This window comes from Scyliorhinus torazame, chromosome 14, assembly GCF_047496885.1.
Source record: "Scyliorhinus torazame isolate Kashiwa2021f chromosome 14, sScyTor2.1, whole genome shotgun sequence".
Classification (NCBI taxonomy): Eukaryota; Metazoa; Chordata; class Chondrichthyes; order Carcharhiniformes; family Scyliorhinidae; genus Scyliorhinus; species Scyliorhinus torazame.
In genome coordinates this window covers 167,353,540-167,370,639 of record NC_092720.1, presented here as the reverse complement: position 1 = coordinate 167,370,639, position 17,100 = coordinate 167,353,540, and the positions used below count along the sequence as shown (strand labels likewise).

Sequence of the window (17,100 nt, the reverse complement as noted above, 5' to 3'; positions counted from 1 at the left end):
AATGGCAGGGCACTGGAGGTCACGCATATTTATACGGTTTTCCGTGGGCGGAGCCAGCCGGCAGGAGCTACCGGCGAACCTATAGCGCAGGTCCTACCTTACATCTATTACAGTGGTTCACCACATTCACCCCCTGTTAAAAATGAGTCTGGCGGGGGTGACGTGAAACTATATACAAATAGTGCAATTATGTACAGTGGTAGGGAAAAGAAAAGTCCATGTTGACGGTCCGGAGTCCGTCAAAGGTTCAGCCGGTCCGGTGCTTTGGTGCTTCGTTGGGAGCGGCGTAACAGTGGCGGCGAAGTCGGTGCTGGCGGTGGTGGAGGTGGCACTGATGGCGGTGGTGATGCTGACCTGTCATCGGGGAACTCCAGGAGCGCGCAGAAGTCCTCTTCGTTCTCTTGTGCGGGAAAGGGGAGCGGGGGGGTGGTCGGTGGGGTCAATATTGGCGGCGCGGTGGGAGGGGTGGGCGCATGGGTTGGGGGGGAGCATGGGTTGGGGGGAGGGCGCATGGGTTGGGGGGGGGGGGTGTTGGGGTGGAACCTGACGGTGCCTGGAGCGCAAGCCAAGTCGGGAGCGACACCCCAGATGTGGACTTCCTGGGGAAGGTAAAGACACGTTCGTGGGGTGTGTTATTAGTGGCGGTGCACAATAGTGACCGGATGGAGTGTGGCGCGTCAGGGAGGACCTCCTGCCAGCGAGAGGCTGGGAGGTTCCTGGATCGTAGGGCCAGCTGGACGGCCCTCCAAACCGACCCATTCTCCCGTTCTACTTGTCCGTTTCCCCGGGGGTTGTAGCTGGTTGTCCTGCTGGAGGCTATACCCCTGCTGACCAGGAACTGACGCAGCTTATCGCTCATTATCAGCTTCGGTGGAGGGGAGGGGCCCTTTGAAATCCACGCTGAGGCGTTCAAAGGGGCGGGAAGCCTTCAACAGGTGTGCACGGTCTGGCTGGTAGAAGTGCGGCTTGCACTCCGCACAGACCTGTCAGTCCCTGGTGACTGTCCTTACTTCCTCGACGGAGTAGGGCAGATTGCGAGCTTTGACCAGATGGTACAATCGAGTGACCCCCGGGTGACAAAGGATGTCGTGTAGGGCCCAGAGTTGGTCCACTTGTGCGCTGGCACATGTACCTCGGGAGAGGGCATCTGGGGGCTCGTTGAGTTTACCGGGGCCATACAAAATCTCGTAATTATAGGTGGAGAGCTCGATTCTCCACCGCAAGATTTTATCATTTTTGATCTTGCCCCGCTGTGTGTTATTGAACATGAAGGCTACCGACCGTTGGTCTGTAAGGAAAGTGAATCTCTTACCGGCCAGGTAATGCCTCCAATGCCGCACAGCTTCAACGATAGCTTGGGCCTCCTTTTCAACGGATGAGTGTCGAATTTCCGAGGCATGAATGGTGCGGGAAAAGAATGCCACGGGTCTGCCTGCCTGGTTTAGAGTGGCGGCAAGGGCGACGCCTGAAGCGTCGCTTTCTACTTGGAAAGGCAGTGACTAGTCCACTGCGCGCATCCCGGCCTTGGCGATGTCTGCTCTGATGCGGGCGAAAGCGTGTTGTGCCTCGGCCGCGAGGGGGAATTGGGTGGACTGAATGAGTGGGCGGGCCTTGTCCGCATAGTTTGGGACCCATTGAGCGTAGTAGAAAAAGAACCCCAGGCAGCGTTTGAGGACCTTGGGGCAGTGGGGGAGGGGAAGTTCCATGCATGCAGTCAGGGTCGGGCCCGAGAAGTCCGTTTTGGACTATATAGCTGAGAATGGCTAACCGGGTCGTGCTGAACACACACTTCTCTTTGTTATAGGTCAGGTTGAGAAGAGTGGCAGTGCGGAGGAATTTATCGAGGTTGGCATCGTGGTCCTGCTGGTCATGGCCGCAGATGGTGACATTATCTAAGTACGGAAAGGTGGCCCGCAAACCGTACTGGTCGACCATTCGGTCCATCTCCCTTTGGAAGACCGAGACACCATTTGTGACGCCGAAAGGGACCCTAAGGAAGTGGTAGAGGCGACCGTCCGCCTCGAAGGCCGTGTATGGCCGGTCCGACTTCCGGATGGGGAGCTGGTGGTAGGCGGATTTCAGGTCAATTGTTGAGAAGACCTGGTACTGCACAATCTGATTGACCATATCAGATATGCGTGGGAGGTGGTACGCGTCGAGCTGTGTGTAACGATTGATGGTCTGGCTGTAGTCCACGACCGTACTGTGTTTCTCCCCAGTTTTAACCACTACCACTTGGGCTCTCCAGGGGCTGTTGCTGGCCTCGCTAATACCCTCCTTAAGCAGCCGCTGGACTTCGGACCTGATGAAGGTCTTGTCCTGGGTGCTGTACCGTCTGCTCCTAGTGGCAATGGGCTTGCAATCCACAGTTAGATTGGCAAAAAGGGAGGGGTGAATCGACCTTGAGGGTCGCAAGGCCGCAAACGGTAAGGGGGGTAAGGGCCCGCCGAATTTGAGGGTGAGGCTCTGGTGGTTGCACTGGAAGTCCAGGCCCAAGAGAAGTGCAGCGCAGAGATTAGGAAGGACATAGAGGCGGAAGTTACTAAATTCTATGCCCTGGACCGTGAGGGTGACTGTACAAAAGCCTCGGATCGGGACGGAGTGGGATCCGGATGCTAGGGAGATCCTTTGATTGGCAGGGTGGACCCCGAGGGAGCAGCGCCTTACCGTATCTGGGTGAACGAAGCTTTCGGTGCTCCCGGAGTCCAGCAGGCACGAGGTCGCGTGGCCATTGATTTTCACCATCGATGCGGTGGCCAGGTTGTGCGGGCGAGATTGGTCCAGCGTCATCGAAGTGAGCTGCGGGTAGTCGTCGGATGCTTCGGGTGGCGAGCGTGTGCGGTTCCGATGTCGGGATGTCCGGAGACCCTGTGGGGGACAAGATGGCGGCGCCCATGGTGCGCACATTGTGGGGTCGGGACAAGATGGCGGCACCATGGTGCGCACAATGAGGGGTCGGGACAAGATGGCGGCGCCCATGGTGCACACATTGCGGGGTCGGGACAAGATGGCGGCGCCCATGGGGCACACATGACCAAAGGGGAACAAGATGGCGGCGCCCTTGGTCGCACATGGGCCCGGGAGGAGAAGATGGCAGCTCCCATTGTGCGTCTGGAGTGGGGGAGGGGGCGATAGCAGGCGCGATTGCAGCGACTGCGCGGGCCTGGCACACAGCCGCGAAGTGGCCCTTTTTACTGCAGGCTTTACGGGGGTGCTTCTGCTGACCGCAGAAGTAGCAGCGGGGACCCCCGGTGTGCGTGGATCTGCGTGCGGCACAGGCGTATTGGGAAGGCAGGGCCCCAGCTGAGGAGGTTGTCGGCGGGGTCCAGGAAGGGTAGGAAGGGGTAGAAGGGTGGGCAGCGCGGCGGGAGAGGTACGATTGTACGTTACGGGATGCGACCGTCATGGAGAGCACCGAGGTTTTCGTCTCCGCCAGTTCGAGCGTGGCCCCTTCCAGTAATCATTCTCGGATGTGGTCCGACGCAATCCCTGTCACAAAAGCATCGCGCATGAGGAGATTTGTGTGTTCGGCGGCCGTAACGGCCTGGCAGTCACAGTCCCGGACGAGTGGAATTAGGGCCCGCCAGAAGTCTTCGATGGACTCACCAGGTAGTACTCGCGGGTGGCAAGTACATGCCTGGCGAAGAGCGTGTTCGCCTTCTGTGCGTAGTGTTCCTTCAGGAGTTCCATTGCTTTTGTGTAGTTCGTGGCGTCTTGGATCAACGGAAACACACTGGAGCTCAGTCTGGAGTACAGGACGTTTATCATAGAATTTACAGTGCAGAAGGAGGCCATTCGGCCCATCGAGTCTGTACCGCCTCTTGGAAAGAGCACCCTACCCAAGGTCAACACCTCCACCCTATCCCCATAACCCAGTAACCCCACCAACACTAAGGGCAATTTTGGACACTAAGGGCAATTTAACATGGCCAATCCACCTAACCTGCACAACTTTGGACTGTGGGAGGAAACCGGAGCACCCGGAGGAAACCCACGCACACACGGGGAGGATGTGCAGACTCCGCACAGACAGTGACCCAAGCCGGAATCAAACCTGGGACCCTGGAGCTGTGAAGCAATTGTGCTATCCACAATGCTACCGTGCTGCCCACTTCTGAGCCTCCGTTGGCGCGGGGTCCGTCACGTTGATGTAGGCCTCAAAACATGCTAGCCAGTGAGTAAAGTCTTTTCTGGCGTCGGGCGAGTGTGGATCCAGCTGCAGGATATCCATTCTGTGGAAAATCTGACTGTAATAAATCGGACCTGTCCCCTGAGCTGTATCACATCCCCTGGATGTTTGGATGTTGGCTCCTGCATGTGTGGTGTTACCTCCCGCAGTGTTTCAGGTACACTATCCTGGCAGCATGGTCTGATTGGGATGCTAGGCAATAACTCCCATATGTTACATGGCCCGCCCACCCATGGAATACACTTGGCTTGTGTGAAGTGCTCACTTAACCACAATTGCCAATTCCCTATTAGCAATGGCCTTCAGCTACACGGCCAGGGCCTCGGCAGTCGGTGGAGTTTATGGGTGGTCCGGGGGCAAATGGGCAAGGACAAAGGTTGCCCCTGGAATGGGTACACACAATACAGGGGGTGGCATGATGGTGCAGCGAGCGGTTGGCAGCCCACCCCTGCGGAGGGACCCCCACCCTCAGCCAAGGGTCTCCCATCCCCCGCCGAGCATAGGGGCAGCAAACCCAGCGCCGTGAGCATTTTGTCTGCGAGCAAAGATTGCTGCTCATCTCGGCTCCCTGCAGAAGCCCTTCCACCACGTTCACGTTTTTAAAAAGTACTAATGGCGCCAGCGTGAGTACTTGCTCGGGAAACCTCTGAATGACAGGAGGCCGTTGGACAACGTATGGCTCTCGCTAATTGGATGGAAATGGGGCTTAAGGGGTGATAATTGGTTTCTCGCCATGCTCTGGCGGGATTCCGAATTCACCTACGGGAGCAGGCCGGTTGCACCACAAACTGTTTGGCACCTGACACAATTTGCGTTTATGGCCTCTCCCACTATTCACCGGCTTCATTACACTTGAGCGTGAATGTAACAAGGCCGAAAGAGCGTGCCCACAGAATCCCTACGGTGCAGAAGGAGGCCATTCGTCCCATCGAGTCTGCACATCTTTAGACTGTGGGAGGAAACCCACACAGACACTGGGGAGAATATGCAAGCTCCACAGTCACCCACGGCCGGAATTGAATCCGGATCCTTGGCGCTATGAGATTGCAGGGCTAACCACTGTGCCACAACATAAACTTTATCATAGATGGTCAAGGGGCTTGTTTAGCACAGGGCTAAATCGCTGGCTTTGGAAGCAGACCAAGGCAGGCCAGCAGCACGGTTCAATTCCCGTACCAATCTCCCCGAACAGGGGCCGGAATGTGGCGACTAGGGGCTTTTCACAATAACGTCATTTGAAGCCTACTTGTGACAATAAGCAATTTTCATTTTCAATTCATTTCAGATAAATGTACCATTAGTCTATTAATCACATTTGACTTGTTACTCATTATAGTTTACTGGGAATAGGCTCATCATATTTTTTGATCAGCCACCCCCTATACTTTACATGAAGCCATTCAAGTTACTGCAGTTGAATATCCAACATTGCCCCTTGGTCACTGCTTCAGGTGTCACCTAATCCTACCTCCAGTTTTCATTGGCAGTTCTTAATAATGTTTTTCGAGACATTTGGAATGACAACAAATGGACTAATAGCAAAAAGCTACCAGGAACCACATGACCAATTGGATGCCTGGTGTCTCATTTCACTTCACACTTATTAATCTTACTGAAACCACTCAGTAATGGTGTTCCCATTCTTCAGGGAAATATGTTCCTCTATGAATCTGATCTGTTCGAATCCAATTCCATGTCTTGCAAAACTTACTGAATAACAGTTAGAACTTTAGAAAAGGATTTAATTGAAGGTCTTCCAAAACTCTGCACAAATAATAATGGGGCTGGAGGAGAGTTAGACATGATGGAAAACATTTGCTGCCATTTTACTATGTTGTTTGTGTCTAAGTTAACTCTTCTGTCTCTGTTCCAGTCAAACCAACTGTCACTATCCGACCTAAAACTTCGCCACATTCTGGACAATCGGCCCTGCTCTCCTGTCTTGTCACTGGATTCTATCCATCTAAGATTGAAGTCACGTGGTTGAAAAATGGAGAGCCAGTTCCTGATGGTGTTGTTAATACTGTCCTGTTGTCAGATGGTGACTGGACCTATCAGGTGCAGGAACTCCTCCAATATCAGCCAGTGTCTGGCGATAAATATACCTGTCGTGTGAATCACATCAGCCTGAATGGACCCAAGAACACAGACTGGGGTAAGAAACACAATCTAATATCATGTATTACAACTTGAAATTAAAGCAAAACATTCTGAGTACTGAGCAGGTCTGTCAAAATCTATTCATTTATCAAAATATCCATGCCAGTCATTCAATGTGTACCATCTTTTCCAAATCCTCCATTCTTGTACTTACCTTTCCTCTTGTTCTGAAACATGGGTATAATGACCATTTCCAGACCCTAAGCATTAACTCCCTCTTGTACCAGACTTTAGATCCAGCAATCTCTCCTTTTACAAATATGGGACCGGATTCTCTGGCCTCCCATTCACGTGCTTCTCAGCAACAGGAGGCGGCGCACCATTCACTGGTAACGAGATTCTCTGTTCCCGCTGCTGTCAATGGAAATTCCCATTGACGCTGCCAGGAAACCTGCAGGTGGGAGTCCGCTGCCAGCAGGACCAGAGAATCCCGCCGCCAGTGACCAGATGGAGAATTTGCGCTATCTCATGTTGTTAAAGAAATCCTACATATTAGGAACTCGGTTTCCTTGTTACTGTTGTGTAACTAAATAAAATTCTGTTTTATTCACTGTGGGTTAGCACTTTTCTTGCTCTCAATCATGTTGACTGTCTGAACCTTGGGGGAAATTCACTGGTCTCCCAGCGGCATGTTTCTTGGTGGTAGGGCCAGTAAGAAGTCTTACAACACCAGGTTCAAGTCCCAACAGGTTTGTTTCGAATCACTAGTTTTCAGAATATAGCTCCTTCATCAGGTGAGCGAAGAGGTAGGTTACACAAACACATATATTGGCAAAGCCAATGATGCAAGATGATACATTGAATGTGAGTCTTTGCAGGTAATTAAGTCTACAGGTCCAGACGGAGCCACTGGAGGGAGGGATAATCACAGGTTAAAGAGGTGTGAATAGTCTCAAGCCAGGACAGTTGGTAGGAGTTTGCAAGCCCAGGCCAGATGGTGGGGGGTGAATGTAATGAGACATGAATCCAAGGTCCCGGTTGAGGCCGTACTCATGTGTGCAGATCTTGGCCATCAGTTTCTGCTCAGCGATTCTGTGTTGTTGCGCGTTCTGAAGGCTGCCTTGGAGAACGCTTCCCGAAGATCAGAGGCTGAATGCCCTTGATTGCTGAAGTGTTCCCCGACTGGAATATTCCTGCCTGGTGATTGTCGTGCGATGTCCGTTCATCCATTGTCGCAGCGTCTGCATGGTCTCGCCAATATACCATGCCTCGGGGCATCCTTTCCTGCAGCTTATGAGGTAGACAACGATGGCCGAGTCGCATGAGTATGTATCGAGTACCTGGTGGGTGGTGTTATCATGTGTAATGGTATTCATGTCGATGATCTGACGCGTCTTGCAGAGGTTGCCATGGCAGGGTTGTGTGGTGTCGTGGTCGCTGTTCTCCTGAAGGCTGGGTAGTTTGCTGCAAACAATGGTTTATTTGAGGTTGCATGGTTGTTTGAAGAGGTAAATAGTGGGGTTGTGAGGATGGCCTTGGCAAGATGTTCGTCTTCATCGACGACGTGTTGAAGGCTCCGACGGAGATGTTGCAGTTTCTCCGCTCCGGGGAAGTACTGGACGACGAAGGGTACTCTGTCGGTTGTGTCCCGTGTTTGGCTTCTGAGGAGGTCGGTGGGGTTTGTCGCTGTGGCATGTTGGAACTGTCAATCGGTGAGTCGAGTGCCCGATCCCGTTCTTACGAGGGCATCTTTCAGCATCTCTAGAGGTCTGTTACGTTCCTTCTTATCTGAGCAGATCCTGTATATACGGAGGGCTTGTCCATAGGGGATAGCTTCTTTAATGTGTTTCGGGTGGAAGCTGGAGACGTGGAGCAGAGTGAGGTTATCCGTGGGCTTGCGGTAAAGCAAAGTGCTGAGGATACCACCATTACATGTGAGAATACCACCCACCAGGTACGAGATACATACTCGTGCGACTCGGCCGACGTTGTCTACCTACCAATTGTCTGGCTTGAGACAATTCAGACCTCTTTGACCTGTTATTATCCCTCTCTCCAGTCGCACTGTCTGGAACCTGTAAAAGATTTAATTACCTGCATAGACTTGTATTCAAAGTATCATCTTGCATCATTGAGTTTGTCTCTATGTGGGTTTTCGTAACCCACCTCTTCACTACCTGATGAACGAGCTTCGCTCCGAAAGCTAGTGATTCCAAATAAACCTGTTGACTTTACCCTGGTGTTGTAAGATTTCTTACTGTGCCCACCCCAGTCCAATGTCGACATCGCCACATCTTGGTGGTAGGAGGCAGCCCACTGTTGGCTGCTGGCAGGATTTTTGGGACCCGCTGCTGTCAATAGGATTTCCCAGTGAATCCACCCCACGTTGCCAGGAAACCTGCGGTGGGAGTGTGCTGTTGGTGGGACCAGAAGATTCCACTGGCATGAATAGTCAGAAGATCTCGCCGCTTGTGTACATCAGTGTTGCAGCAAACATTCTCTCCTGCATGTATGACTCCTCCATTGTTTATTCTGTCCCCAAAATACTTTAAACCAATGTTTTACCTTTTTTCTTCATGCTGTTACATCCATGCTTCCAATTGCAGTACATAACACCCAAGCATTGCAGTACCTTTTGCTCATGTACAGCACTGCTCCTGGTTCCCTGAATTCAATTTTTTTCCTTGCTTTTTATTATACCTTTCCCAGCTTATAAACTATTTATTTTTCTGCGCTCATCGTTTTTCCTATTTTATCATTCTGGGTAAACTTTCTACTTGGCGCTAATTTGCTTTTATTTTCCAAGATGGTTTTTTAAAAAAAATTCTCTTTATCCTTTTTTTCCCACCTTTTTTCAATTCCATTAGCTCCCTTCCTGTTCCATTCTAACCTATCCTGATGGGATAACTCCCACCTTCCCCAATGCTAATGCTCCATGAAATGGAAAGTTTAGCAGTGAGCTTATTGTCCTTGTCTATTCTGGCACGTGGCTCGGAGTGTAATCGAGAAATTACCAGCTTCTAGCACAACTTGGTTGTTCCATATCGTGATAGTCATGTAACTACCCTCAAACTCTTTTGCTTGTGTCACACAATCTCTGTGATTTTGGTTTGGAAATGCATCTCCCTGGTGATGTGGTTTCGGGTGCTCTCCATTTCAGTAGAGCCCCTGCACTGCTCTAACACTTGGATTGTTTCACTTGTACAGAGGTAGGGAGCACACCTGAATCGGAGAAACCCAAGATCATTGTCGGAGCCCTGGGATTTGGAATTGGATTTATCATCCTGCTGGCTGGAGTCATAATGAGACTGAAGAATGCTAAAGGTAAGGTTCTGTTCCGTACCCGGAAGAGTAGGGGGAGGGGGTGGAAGGAAAGAGGGGGGGGGGGGGCAGGTGTGGGGGGGGGGATTGTGGGGGACGCATTACGCACCCACCATCAGGTTGTGATTCTGAGTAATCTTGCCAAAGATCTGAGCAGTTTTGCTGGGAAACATTATGGAAGTCCAGATCACGGACCAAATTCCTGCCTTCAGAAGGGCTTTCTGACTATTAAAGTAGTTTGTGGAGTCTGGGCATATTTCTCCGAGCCTCCACGCCAAAATCGTGCGTGGCGCGAGGGCGGAGAATGTTGTCTCAGACGCGCGATCGGGTCAGCGCCAGTCGCACGCGCAAGGTCGACGCAGCGCCGGTCGGGGGCCATTGAAAGAGGCCCCCGCAGCGATTCTCTTCGGTAGACCGGCTGAGTTCCCGCCGGCGTGGTTCTAACAAGGTTGCACCCGGTGGGAGCTCAGCATCGCGGCTGCAGTGGCCGTCCTGGTGGGCGTGGGGATCAGTCTCGGGGTGGGGGGCCTACACGATGGCCAGGCCCGTGATCGGGGGCCACCGATCGGCGGCACAAGTAATCTGGGGGGGGACCTACCTTCTTCCGCGCCGGTCCGCTGTGTCCTCCACCATGTTGTGCAGCCCCGGCACGGAAGCGGCCGCCGCGCGCATGCACGGACCCGCGGCCGCAGTGCAGGGCTGCGTATCGGTGCCGGAGCTGCATGGAGCACTCCGGCACTGTGCTGGCCCCCTGTGGGCCACTGAATCGCTGGGCCAAGAGGCCCGTTGATGCCGGTGTGAAACACTCCGGTGTTTACGCCGGCGTCAACACTTAGCCACGTTTTTGGAGAATCCCATATTTCTAAATTGTCCTTCAGAAACTGAGTATAGAATTGTAACCCAGGTTATAAAGTATTAATGTATAGTTGGCCCTGCACCAATAGGCACATGTATTCTCTGCACAGATTTAAGATTATATTTTCAATGAAATCGCAACTACATTAAATTGCAATTTAACCGGACACTGATTATATTATAAATATTGCATCAAGTAATTGTTCCAATCCTGGCCGCATCTCAGTGAAATGAGGAATTGAGAACAGGCAACAGTAATTCAGAGCTAATGGGCGCGATTCTCCGAGCCCCGCGCTGGGCCGGAGAATCGCCGCAACTGCACCACGCCGTCCCGACACCGGCGCGTGATTCTCCGAGATGCGGAGAATCGGTGCCATTTGGCGCGGCGATTCTCCGGCCCAAATGGGCCGAGCGGCCACGCGGAAACGGCAGAGTTCCGCCAGCACCGTTCACCCCTGGTCGCTGCCGGTAGGAACTCTGCGTGAAGGGTCGGGGGGGCGGCCTGTGGGGGGAGAGGGGGGGCTCCATCCCCGGGGGGGGCCTCCGATGGGGTCTGGCCCACTATCGGTGCCCACCGATCGGCGGGTCGGCCTCTTTCCTCCCCCCCCCGGGCTACTTTGTTGCGCGGCCGGCCCCGGAACCCCCACGCCATGCTGCATAGGGGCCGGCGTGCTGAAGAAGTCCCCCGCGCATGCGCGGGTTGGCGCGGCCCAACTGCACATTCGTGGGTTAGCGCGTCACCCATTTGCCGCCGGGAAGGGAGGCTGGAGTGGCGTAAACCGCTCCAGCGCCGTGCTGGACCCCTGTGGCAGCCAGAATTGGTAGTCCCCGTGCCTGTCTCGCGCCGTCGTGAAACGCGACAGCATTCACAACGGTGCGAACACTTAGTCTCCATTTTGGAAAATCGCGCCCAATAGGTGCACTGGAAATGAGAACCCAGTTGATTTTGTGGAAGAAAAACACAATGCAGCTAACATGTGAATTTGACTGTGCTGGAAACCCAGAACTATAAAACATTGTGTATCAGGCAACTGAGGTGGCAAGTAGAGATGATGAAATAAAACAAAGGCAGAATCCGGGAACCAGGCAATGATGTGTCTGCCTTTTAGGGACCTATGGAAATCTAGTGTGCTGAGACCACTGTCTGAAGGGACATTGGAGTTGAGTAAAGTAACTGTATCTACAGCTGGGAAATAGAGGGCTATGGGACATGGCAGCTGCCATTACAGAATCTGAATTTTACAGTGCAGAAGAAGACCATTCAGCCCATCATGTCTGCATTGGCACTCTCAGCAATCCACTTCTCCTGCCTTCTCCTTTTTTTCAGATAACAATCCATTGCCTTTTGAATACTTTGATTAAACCTGGCTTCACAATGCTTGGTGGTGCAATTCAGACCTTATCCACTTAATATGTGAAGTTTTTCCCTGTATCACTTTGTTTGCTTCTTTTGTCAATTATTATAAATCTGTGACCTTTTAGTTCTTGATCCTTTCACTGATGGGAACAGTTCCATCTACTCTTAACTCTTATCCTGAGGGGGTGGCAGGTCTTGTACTCTTCCACAACAATTCTTCTACAGCCATAACATCAAACCTAAAACACTAACAGGCAAATGACACCTCAAATAAAAGTAAACTTCACGTTAAATTGCCAATACTATGTTTTAGTTTGTGACAGTAAAAGATTTTAAAAGTGAAATCTTGTTCATTGGGTTGTTTCAGAAGCTACTATAGTTCGATATGGAGTGATAGTTAGTTTCAACCAAGCTTTTTTAAGTTGTGGAAAAGTCAGCACCACTCCAAATTTATCTAGCTGACCTCATCCTGATCAATGCTCCCAGTGCGCAGGGCTGCTCAGACAAGTTTTCAATCAATTCTCTGGATTGCATCTAGGCAGGGTTGCATGGATAGGGTGGGGGCCAGGTTGGGTGGTCTTTTGGAGAGCTGGTGCAGACTCAATGTGCCAAATGGCCTTTTGCACTGTAGGGATTCTATGTACATTTGGTCCAAACCTGCTCTAAATAGACTTGTATTTCGACAACCCTTTCACAACCACTGTCTCAAAGCACTTTACAGGCAATGAAGCATTTTTTTAAAGTGTAATCATTGTTGTAATGTAGGAAACAGGACAAGCAATTGCACACCGCAAACACCAGGGATGACTGTCCTGCTCCTCACAATCTAAGACAAACTATGGAAGGGAGGGGGAAGTTACTGTCTAAAATTGTTGAACTCAATGTTGGCCCAGAAGGCTGGAATGTGCCTCATCGGAAGATGAGGTGTTGTTCTTCCAGTTTGGGTTGGACTTCACTGGAGCATTGCAACAGGCCAAGGAGGCAGAGCAGAAGGGGCTTCAATTTAACATCTCATCATAAAGACAGCACTTTTAACAGTGTTGCAATTCCCAACATTGCATCTGAATATTAGCCTCTGCTCAAGTCCTAGAGTAAGATTTAAACCCATTTCTGAATCTGGTGAACTAACAGTGTCTACTTTCTCTTGCAGCCATCCTGGATTCCAGCAGTCACGGCCCACGTAAGTATCCCAGAAAATCATTATTTTAGATCTCTTGCATGTGGGAGTGATGAACTCAAACCAGTTCTGACAATTATAACATTTTTTTAATATGATAACATCCACAGCAAGCATTACCTGGGACAGCTCCAGAACAAAGTGAAGTTCCCCTCAAAAAATGCAGAATACTGCGGATGCTGGAAATCTGAAACAAAGACAGAAAATGCTGAACAAACTCAGCAGGTCTGGCAGCATCTGTGGACCGAAACAGCGTCAATGTTTTGGATCTAAATGATCATGAGGTCGAAATGCACAGAATTATACAGTTGGAAAGGAGACTGAGGAGTTGGGGCAGAATAAAAGACTGGGGATAGTTCGGGGCCTCCCTCTTGGCCTCACCTTTTTCTCCCCGCCAGCTCTGTATTCAAAGGATCATCATCCGCCAGTTCCAGCATGATGCCATCACTAAACACATCTTCCCCTCATGACACACTGTCAGAATTCCGCAAGGATCATTCCCTCTGCGACATCCTGGTCCATTCCCCCATTGCCCTTCACCCTTCACAATCTTCCCACGGCACCTTTCTTTGTAATTGTCCCTTTACCTCCTCACTGTCCAAGGCCCCAAATACTCCTTTCAGGTGATACAGCATTTCACTTTGACATCCTCCCATCTAGTCTACTCTATTCGCTCCAAGTGCAGTCTCCTCTACATTGGGAAGACTAAACGCAGACTGGCTGACCGCTTTGTTGAACATCTTTGCTTTGTTTGGAAGTATGACCCAGACCTTCTGGTTACTTACCATTTTAACTCATCATCTTGCTCTCAAGCCCACATGTCCCTCCTTAGTCTGCTGCAATGTTCCAGTGAAGTCCGGCGCAAACTGGAAGAACAGCACCTCATCTTCCGATTAGGCACATTACAGCTTTCTGGACTCAACATTGAGTTCAACAATTTTAGACAGTAACTTCCCCCTCTCTTCCATAGTATATTGTTTCGCTCTATGTGTATTGTCTGTCAGCCATTCTTATCTGCACATTGAGGTTAATTGTAATGTTTTGTGAGTTATATTTCTGTCCCTGGCCTACCCCATTCCTCCCCCACTTGGCCACTGTCCCTGGCTGCTCAGTTGCTCCCATAAGATTCTGCCATCTCCCCTTTTCTCTCCATTAACACTCCTCATCCCTTAATGACACCATTAACACACCCCTTTATCTTGCGTCCAAGGCAAATTTGTCCACGTCTCTTGCTCCCTGACCAATCCCAATCTTTTATTCTGCCCCCTTTCCAGTTATATAATTCTTTACATTACAATCTTGCTTCAGTTCTGTCGAAGAATGTTTAGATCCGAAACATTCACTCTGTTTCCCTCTCCACAGTTGCTGCCAGACTTGTTGAATGTATCCAGCATTTTCTCCCTCCGCACTGATTTGGAATTGGGTTGAGTCTGTCCCAACTCTTAATATGGACCTTCACTGCTTGTTGAGGTGTAACTTTCATCCTCAACAGTGTTGGTGAAGCCCGTGCACAACCCTACTTCCACCAGTCTTATCTCTGCAATGATGCAGAAATAGGGCCGGTCAGGGAGCCTGTGATGGGAACTGTGGAGATACTTTCTCAAGCCTGAACTATCCAGGAGTCTACACATGTTTGAAGCCTTGATCATTTATGAGTAGTACAATTCAATTCCAAAGAGATTTTCTGTCAATTACTCAAGTATATTGTTTAGCTCTATGCCAGTGTGTATTTGCCATTCTCATCTGCACATTGAGGTTAATTGTAGACTGACCCATGTGTATTTGGAGCTGTGTACCAAAATGGGCCCTGTACTTTCTAACCCTGGTAATCTTTGTTTCAGGTCTGATGGGTCCAGCTGTCAGTTAACTGATCCAGTCTCAAGGATGTGATCAGAGACTTCGGGATGACAGACGGGATGAAACAGCTTTAAAATGCACCTTTAACTCCTCCCGACTCCGTATCCAGAGGGACTACAGCTCATTGGCTGCTTGATCTTGGCTTTTGATTGCTTACAATTAACTTTACGCAGTTATGGGATATTTTTACACTGCAGCTTGTTTATCATGTTAAGTACACGGGAATATGATCGGTGTACAGCTTACTGTTAACCTGAGTCATGAGTGACTGACACTCTGCCCAGAGGTGAGATACAGGGATCAGTGCTGGGTGTAGGTCTTCACTGTTCTAACATTTCCTTGTCTGTGTATTCAGCCTTCGCCTTGTTGTAAATGTTTTGAAATCTACTTTTATTTACATGTCAAACTCTGTACCTGATTTTATGCAGACTATGATTTAGTAACATTTTAATCTTAATTTGTCTGTCATTGTGGAATCAATTTGATTAAAGATTTGGATTTGCTTATTGTCACATGTGCAAGGTACAGTGAAACGTATTTTTCTGCGAGCAGCTCAATAGATCATTAAGTACATGAAAAGAAAAGGAAATAAAAGAAAATACGTAATAGGGCAACACAAGGTACACAATGTAACTACATAAACACCGGCATCGGGTGAAGCATACAGGGTTGTAGTGTTAATGAGGTCAGTTCATAAGAGGGTCGTTTAGGAGTCTGGTAACAGTGGGGAAGAAGCTGTTTTTTAATCTGTTCGTGCGTGTTCTCAGACTTTTGTATCAAGACCACAGTTTTGTAGCAGTCGATGGAAGAGTGGAAGGAGTTGGAAGATGTGAGTAAGCCGGGTGGGAGGGGTCTTTAATTATGCTGCCCGCTTTCCCCAGGCAGCGGGAGGTGTAGATGGAGTCAATGGATGGGAGGCAGGTTTGTGTGATGGACTGGGCGGTGTTCGCGACTCTCGCAAGTTTCTTGCGGTCTTGGGCCGAGCAGTTGCCATACCAGGCTGTGATGCAGCCAGATAGGATGCTTTCTATGGTGCATCTGTAAAAGTTGGTAAGAGTCAATGTGGACATGCCAAATTTCCTTAGTTTCCTGAGGAAGTATAGGTGCTGTTGTGCTTTCTTGGTGGTAGCGTTGACGTGGGTGGACCAGGACAGATTTTGGAGATGTGCACCACTAGTAATTTGAAACTGCTAACCATCTCCACCTCGGCCCCGTTGATGCTGACAGGGGTGTACAGTACTTTGCTTCCTGAAGTCAATGACCAGCTCTTTAGTTGCATTGAGGGATAGATTGTTGTTGCTGCACCACTCCATATCCATATAGACTATCCCATATCTCGGGAATTCTGTTAAAATAACTGGGCATTGTCTCAAACTCCATATGCCTGGGTAGTTTCTACAAGTATTGACTAAGTATATAGTTTGCAGGTCAATAATCTCAAGTAAAAGTTCTGACCAATGCATTGACTGGATTGCTTCACTGAATGGGCCTGACGTGAGGTTCCTGGGTCAGTCACTGAGCCGATATTCATTGGGGTTTCCAAGAGTGAGGTGATCTTACTGAAACATTTAAAATTCTGAGGTGGAGGGGATGGTTGACAGGAGAGATGCTAAGGTGATATTTCCCCTCCTGAGGGAATGTAGAATTGGGCACTATAGTTTCAAAATAGAAAGTTTCCATTTTAAGATGTAATTGAAGAGGAATTTCTTCTCAGAGGCTTGTTGGCCTTTGGAATTTTCTTCCACAGTGAGCTGTGTAGCTTTGTGGGCCATTAAATATATTTGTGTGAGTAAAACATCCCTTTTGAATACAAGGGATCAAGAGTTTAGGGAAAAGACAGGAAAGTGGCGTTTGAGCCACAATCTATTGGTCAGGAAAAGCTCAGGGTTGATGAATTGCCTACTCTGCCTTTTGTTTCCTTTTTTCAACTCCATCATACTTATGGAGCTGAATTCGCCATCAGCGGGATCCTCCGATTCGCTGGCCGCGCATTCACGCCCGCGGATTTCCAATGACGTGGGGGAGCCCACAATGGGAAACCCCATTGGCCGGCTGGCAGGATGGAGGATCCCGCTGCCGTCGGGGGCACCCCGCACCAGAAAACGGGTGCGGAGGAACAGAGTCCCGCCCATGGTCTTGGTGCTCTGCATCATCATCTTTACCTACAGATCGGGGTCTCCAGTAAAACCCGTGTCAATCATAAATGGGAGGAGGCCAAGGATCGATTCTCAGAGGAACTCCAGG

The 17,100-nt window shown here is 50.0% G+C and overlaps 1 protein-coding gene across 1 annotated transcript in view; it reads left to right on the top strand.

Moving 5' to 3' along the window:
- LOC140390196 (H-2 class II histocompatibility antigen, E-S beta chain-like) overlaps nucleotides 1–15,368 on the top strand; it is a 113,453-nt gene extending 98,085 nt beyond the window's left edge. Inside the window, exons 3-6 of the mRNA XM_072475146.1 lie at nucleotides 6,063–6,344; nucleotides 9,497–9,613; nucleotides 12,973–13,002; nucleotides 14,841–15,368. Of these exons, the coding sequence (XP_072331247.1) occupies nucleotides 6,063–6,344; nucleotides 9,497–9,613; nucleotides 12,973–13,002; nucleotides 14,841–14,866 (455 nt within the window). The 3' untranslated portion in view covers nucleotides 14,867–15,368. The remainder of the gene's footprint in view (nucleotides 1–6,062; nucleotides 6,345–9,496; nucleotides 9,614–12,972; nucleotides 13,003–14,840) is intronic.
- Nucleotides 15,369–17,100: the final 1,732 nt, after the last annotated feature.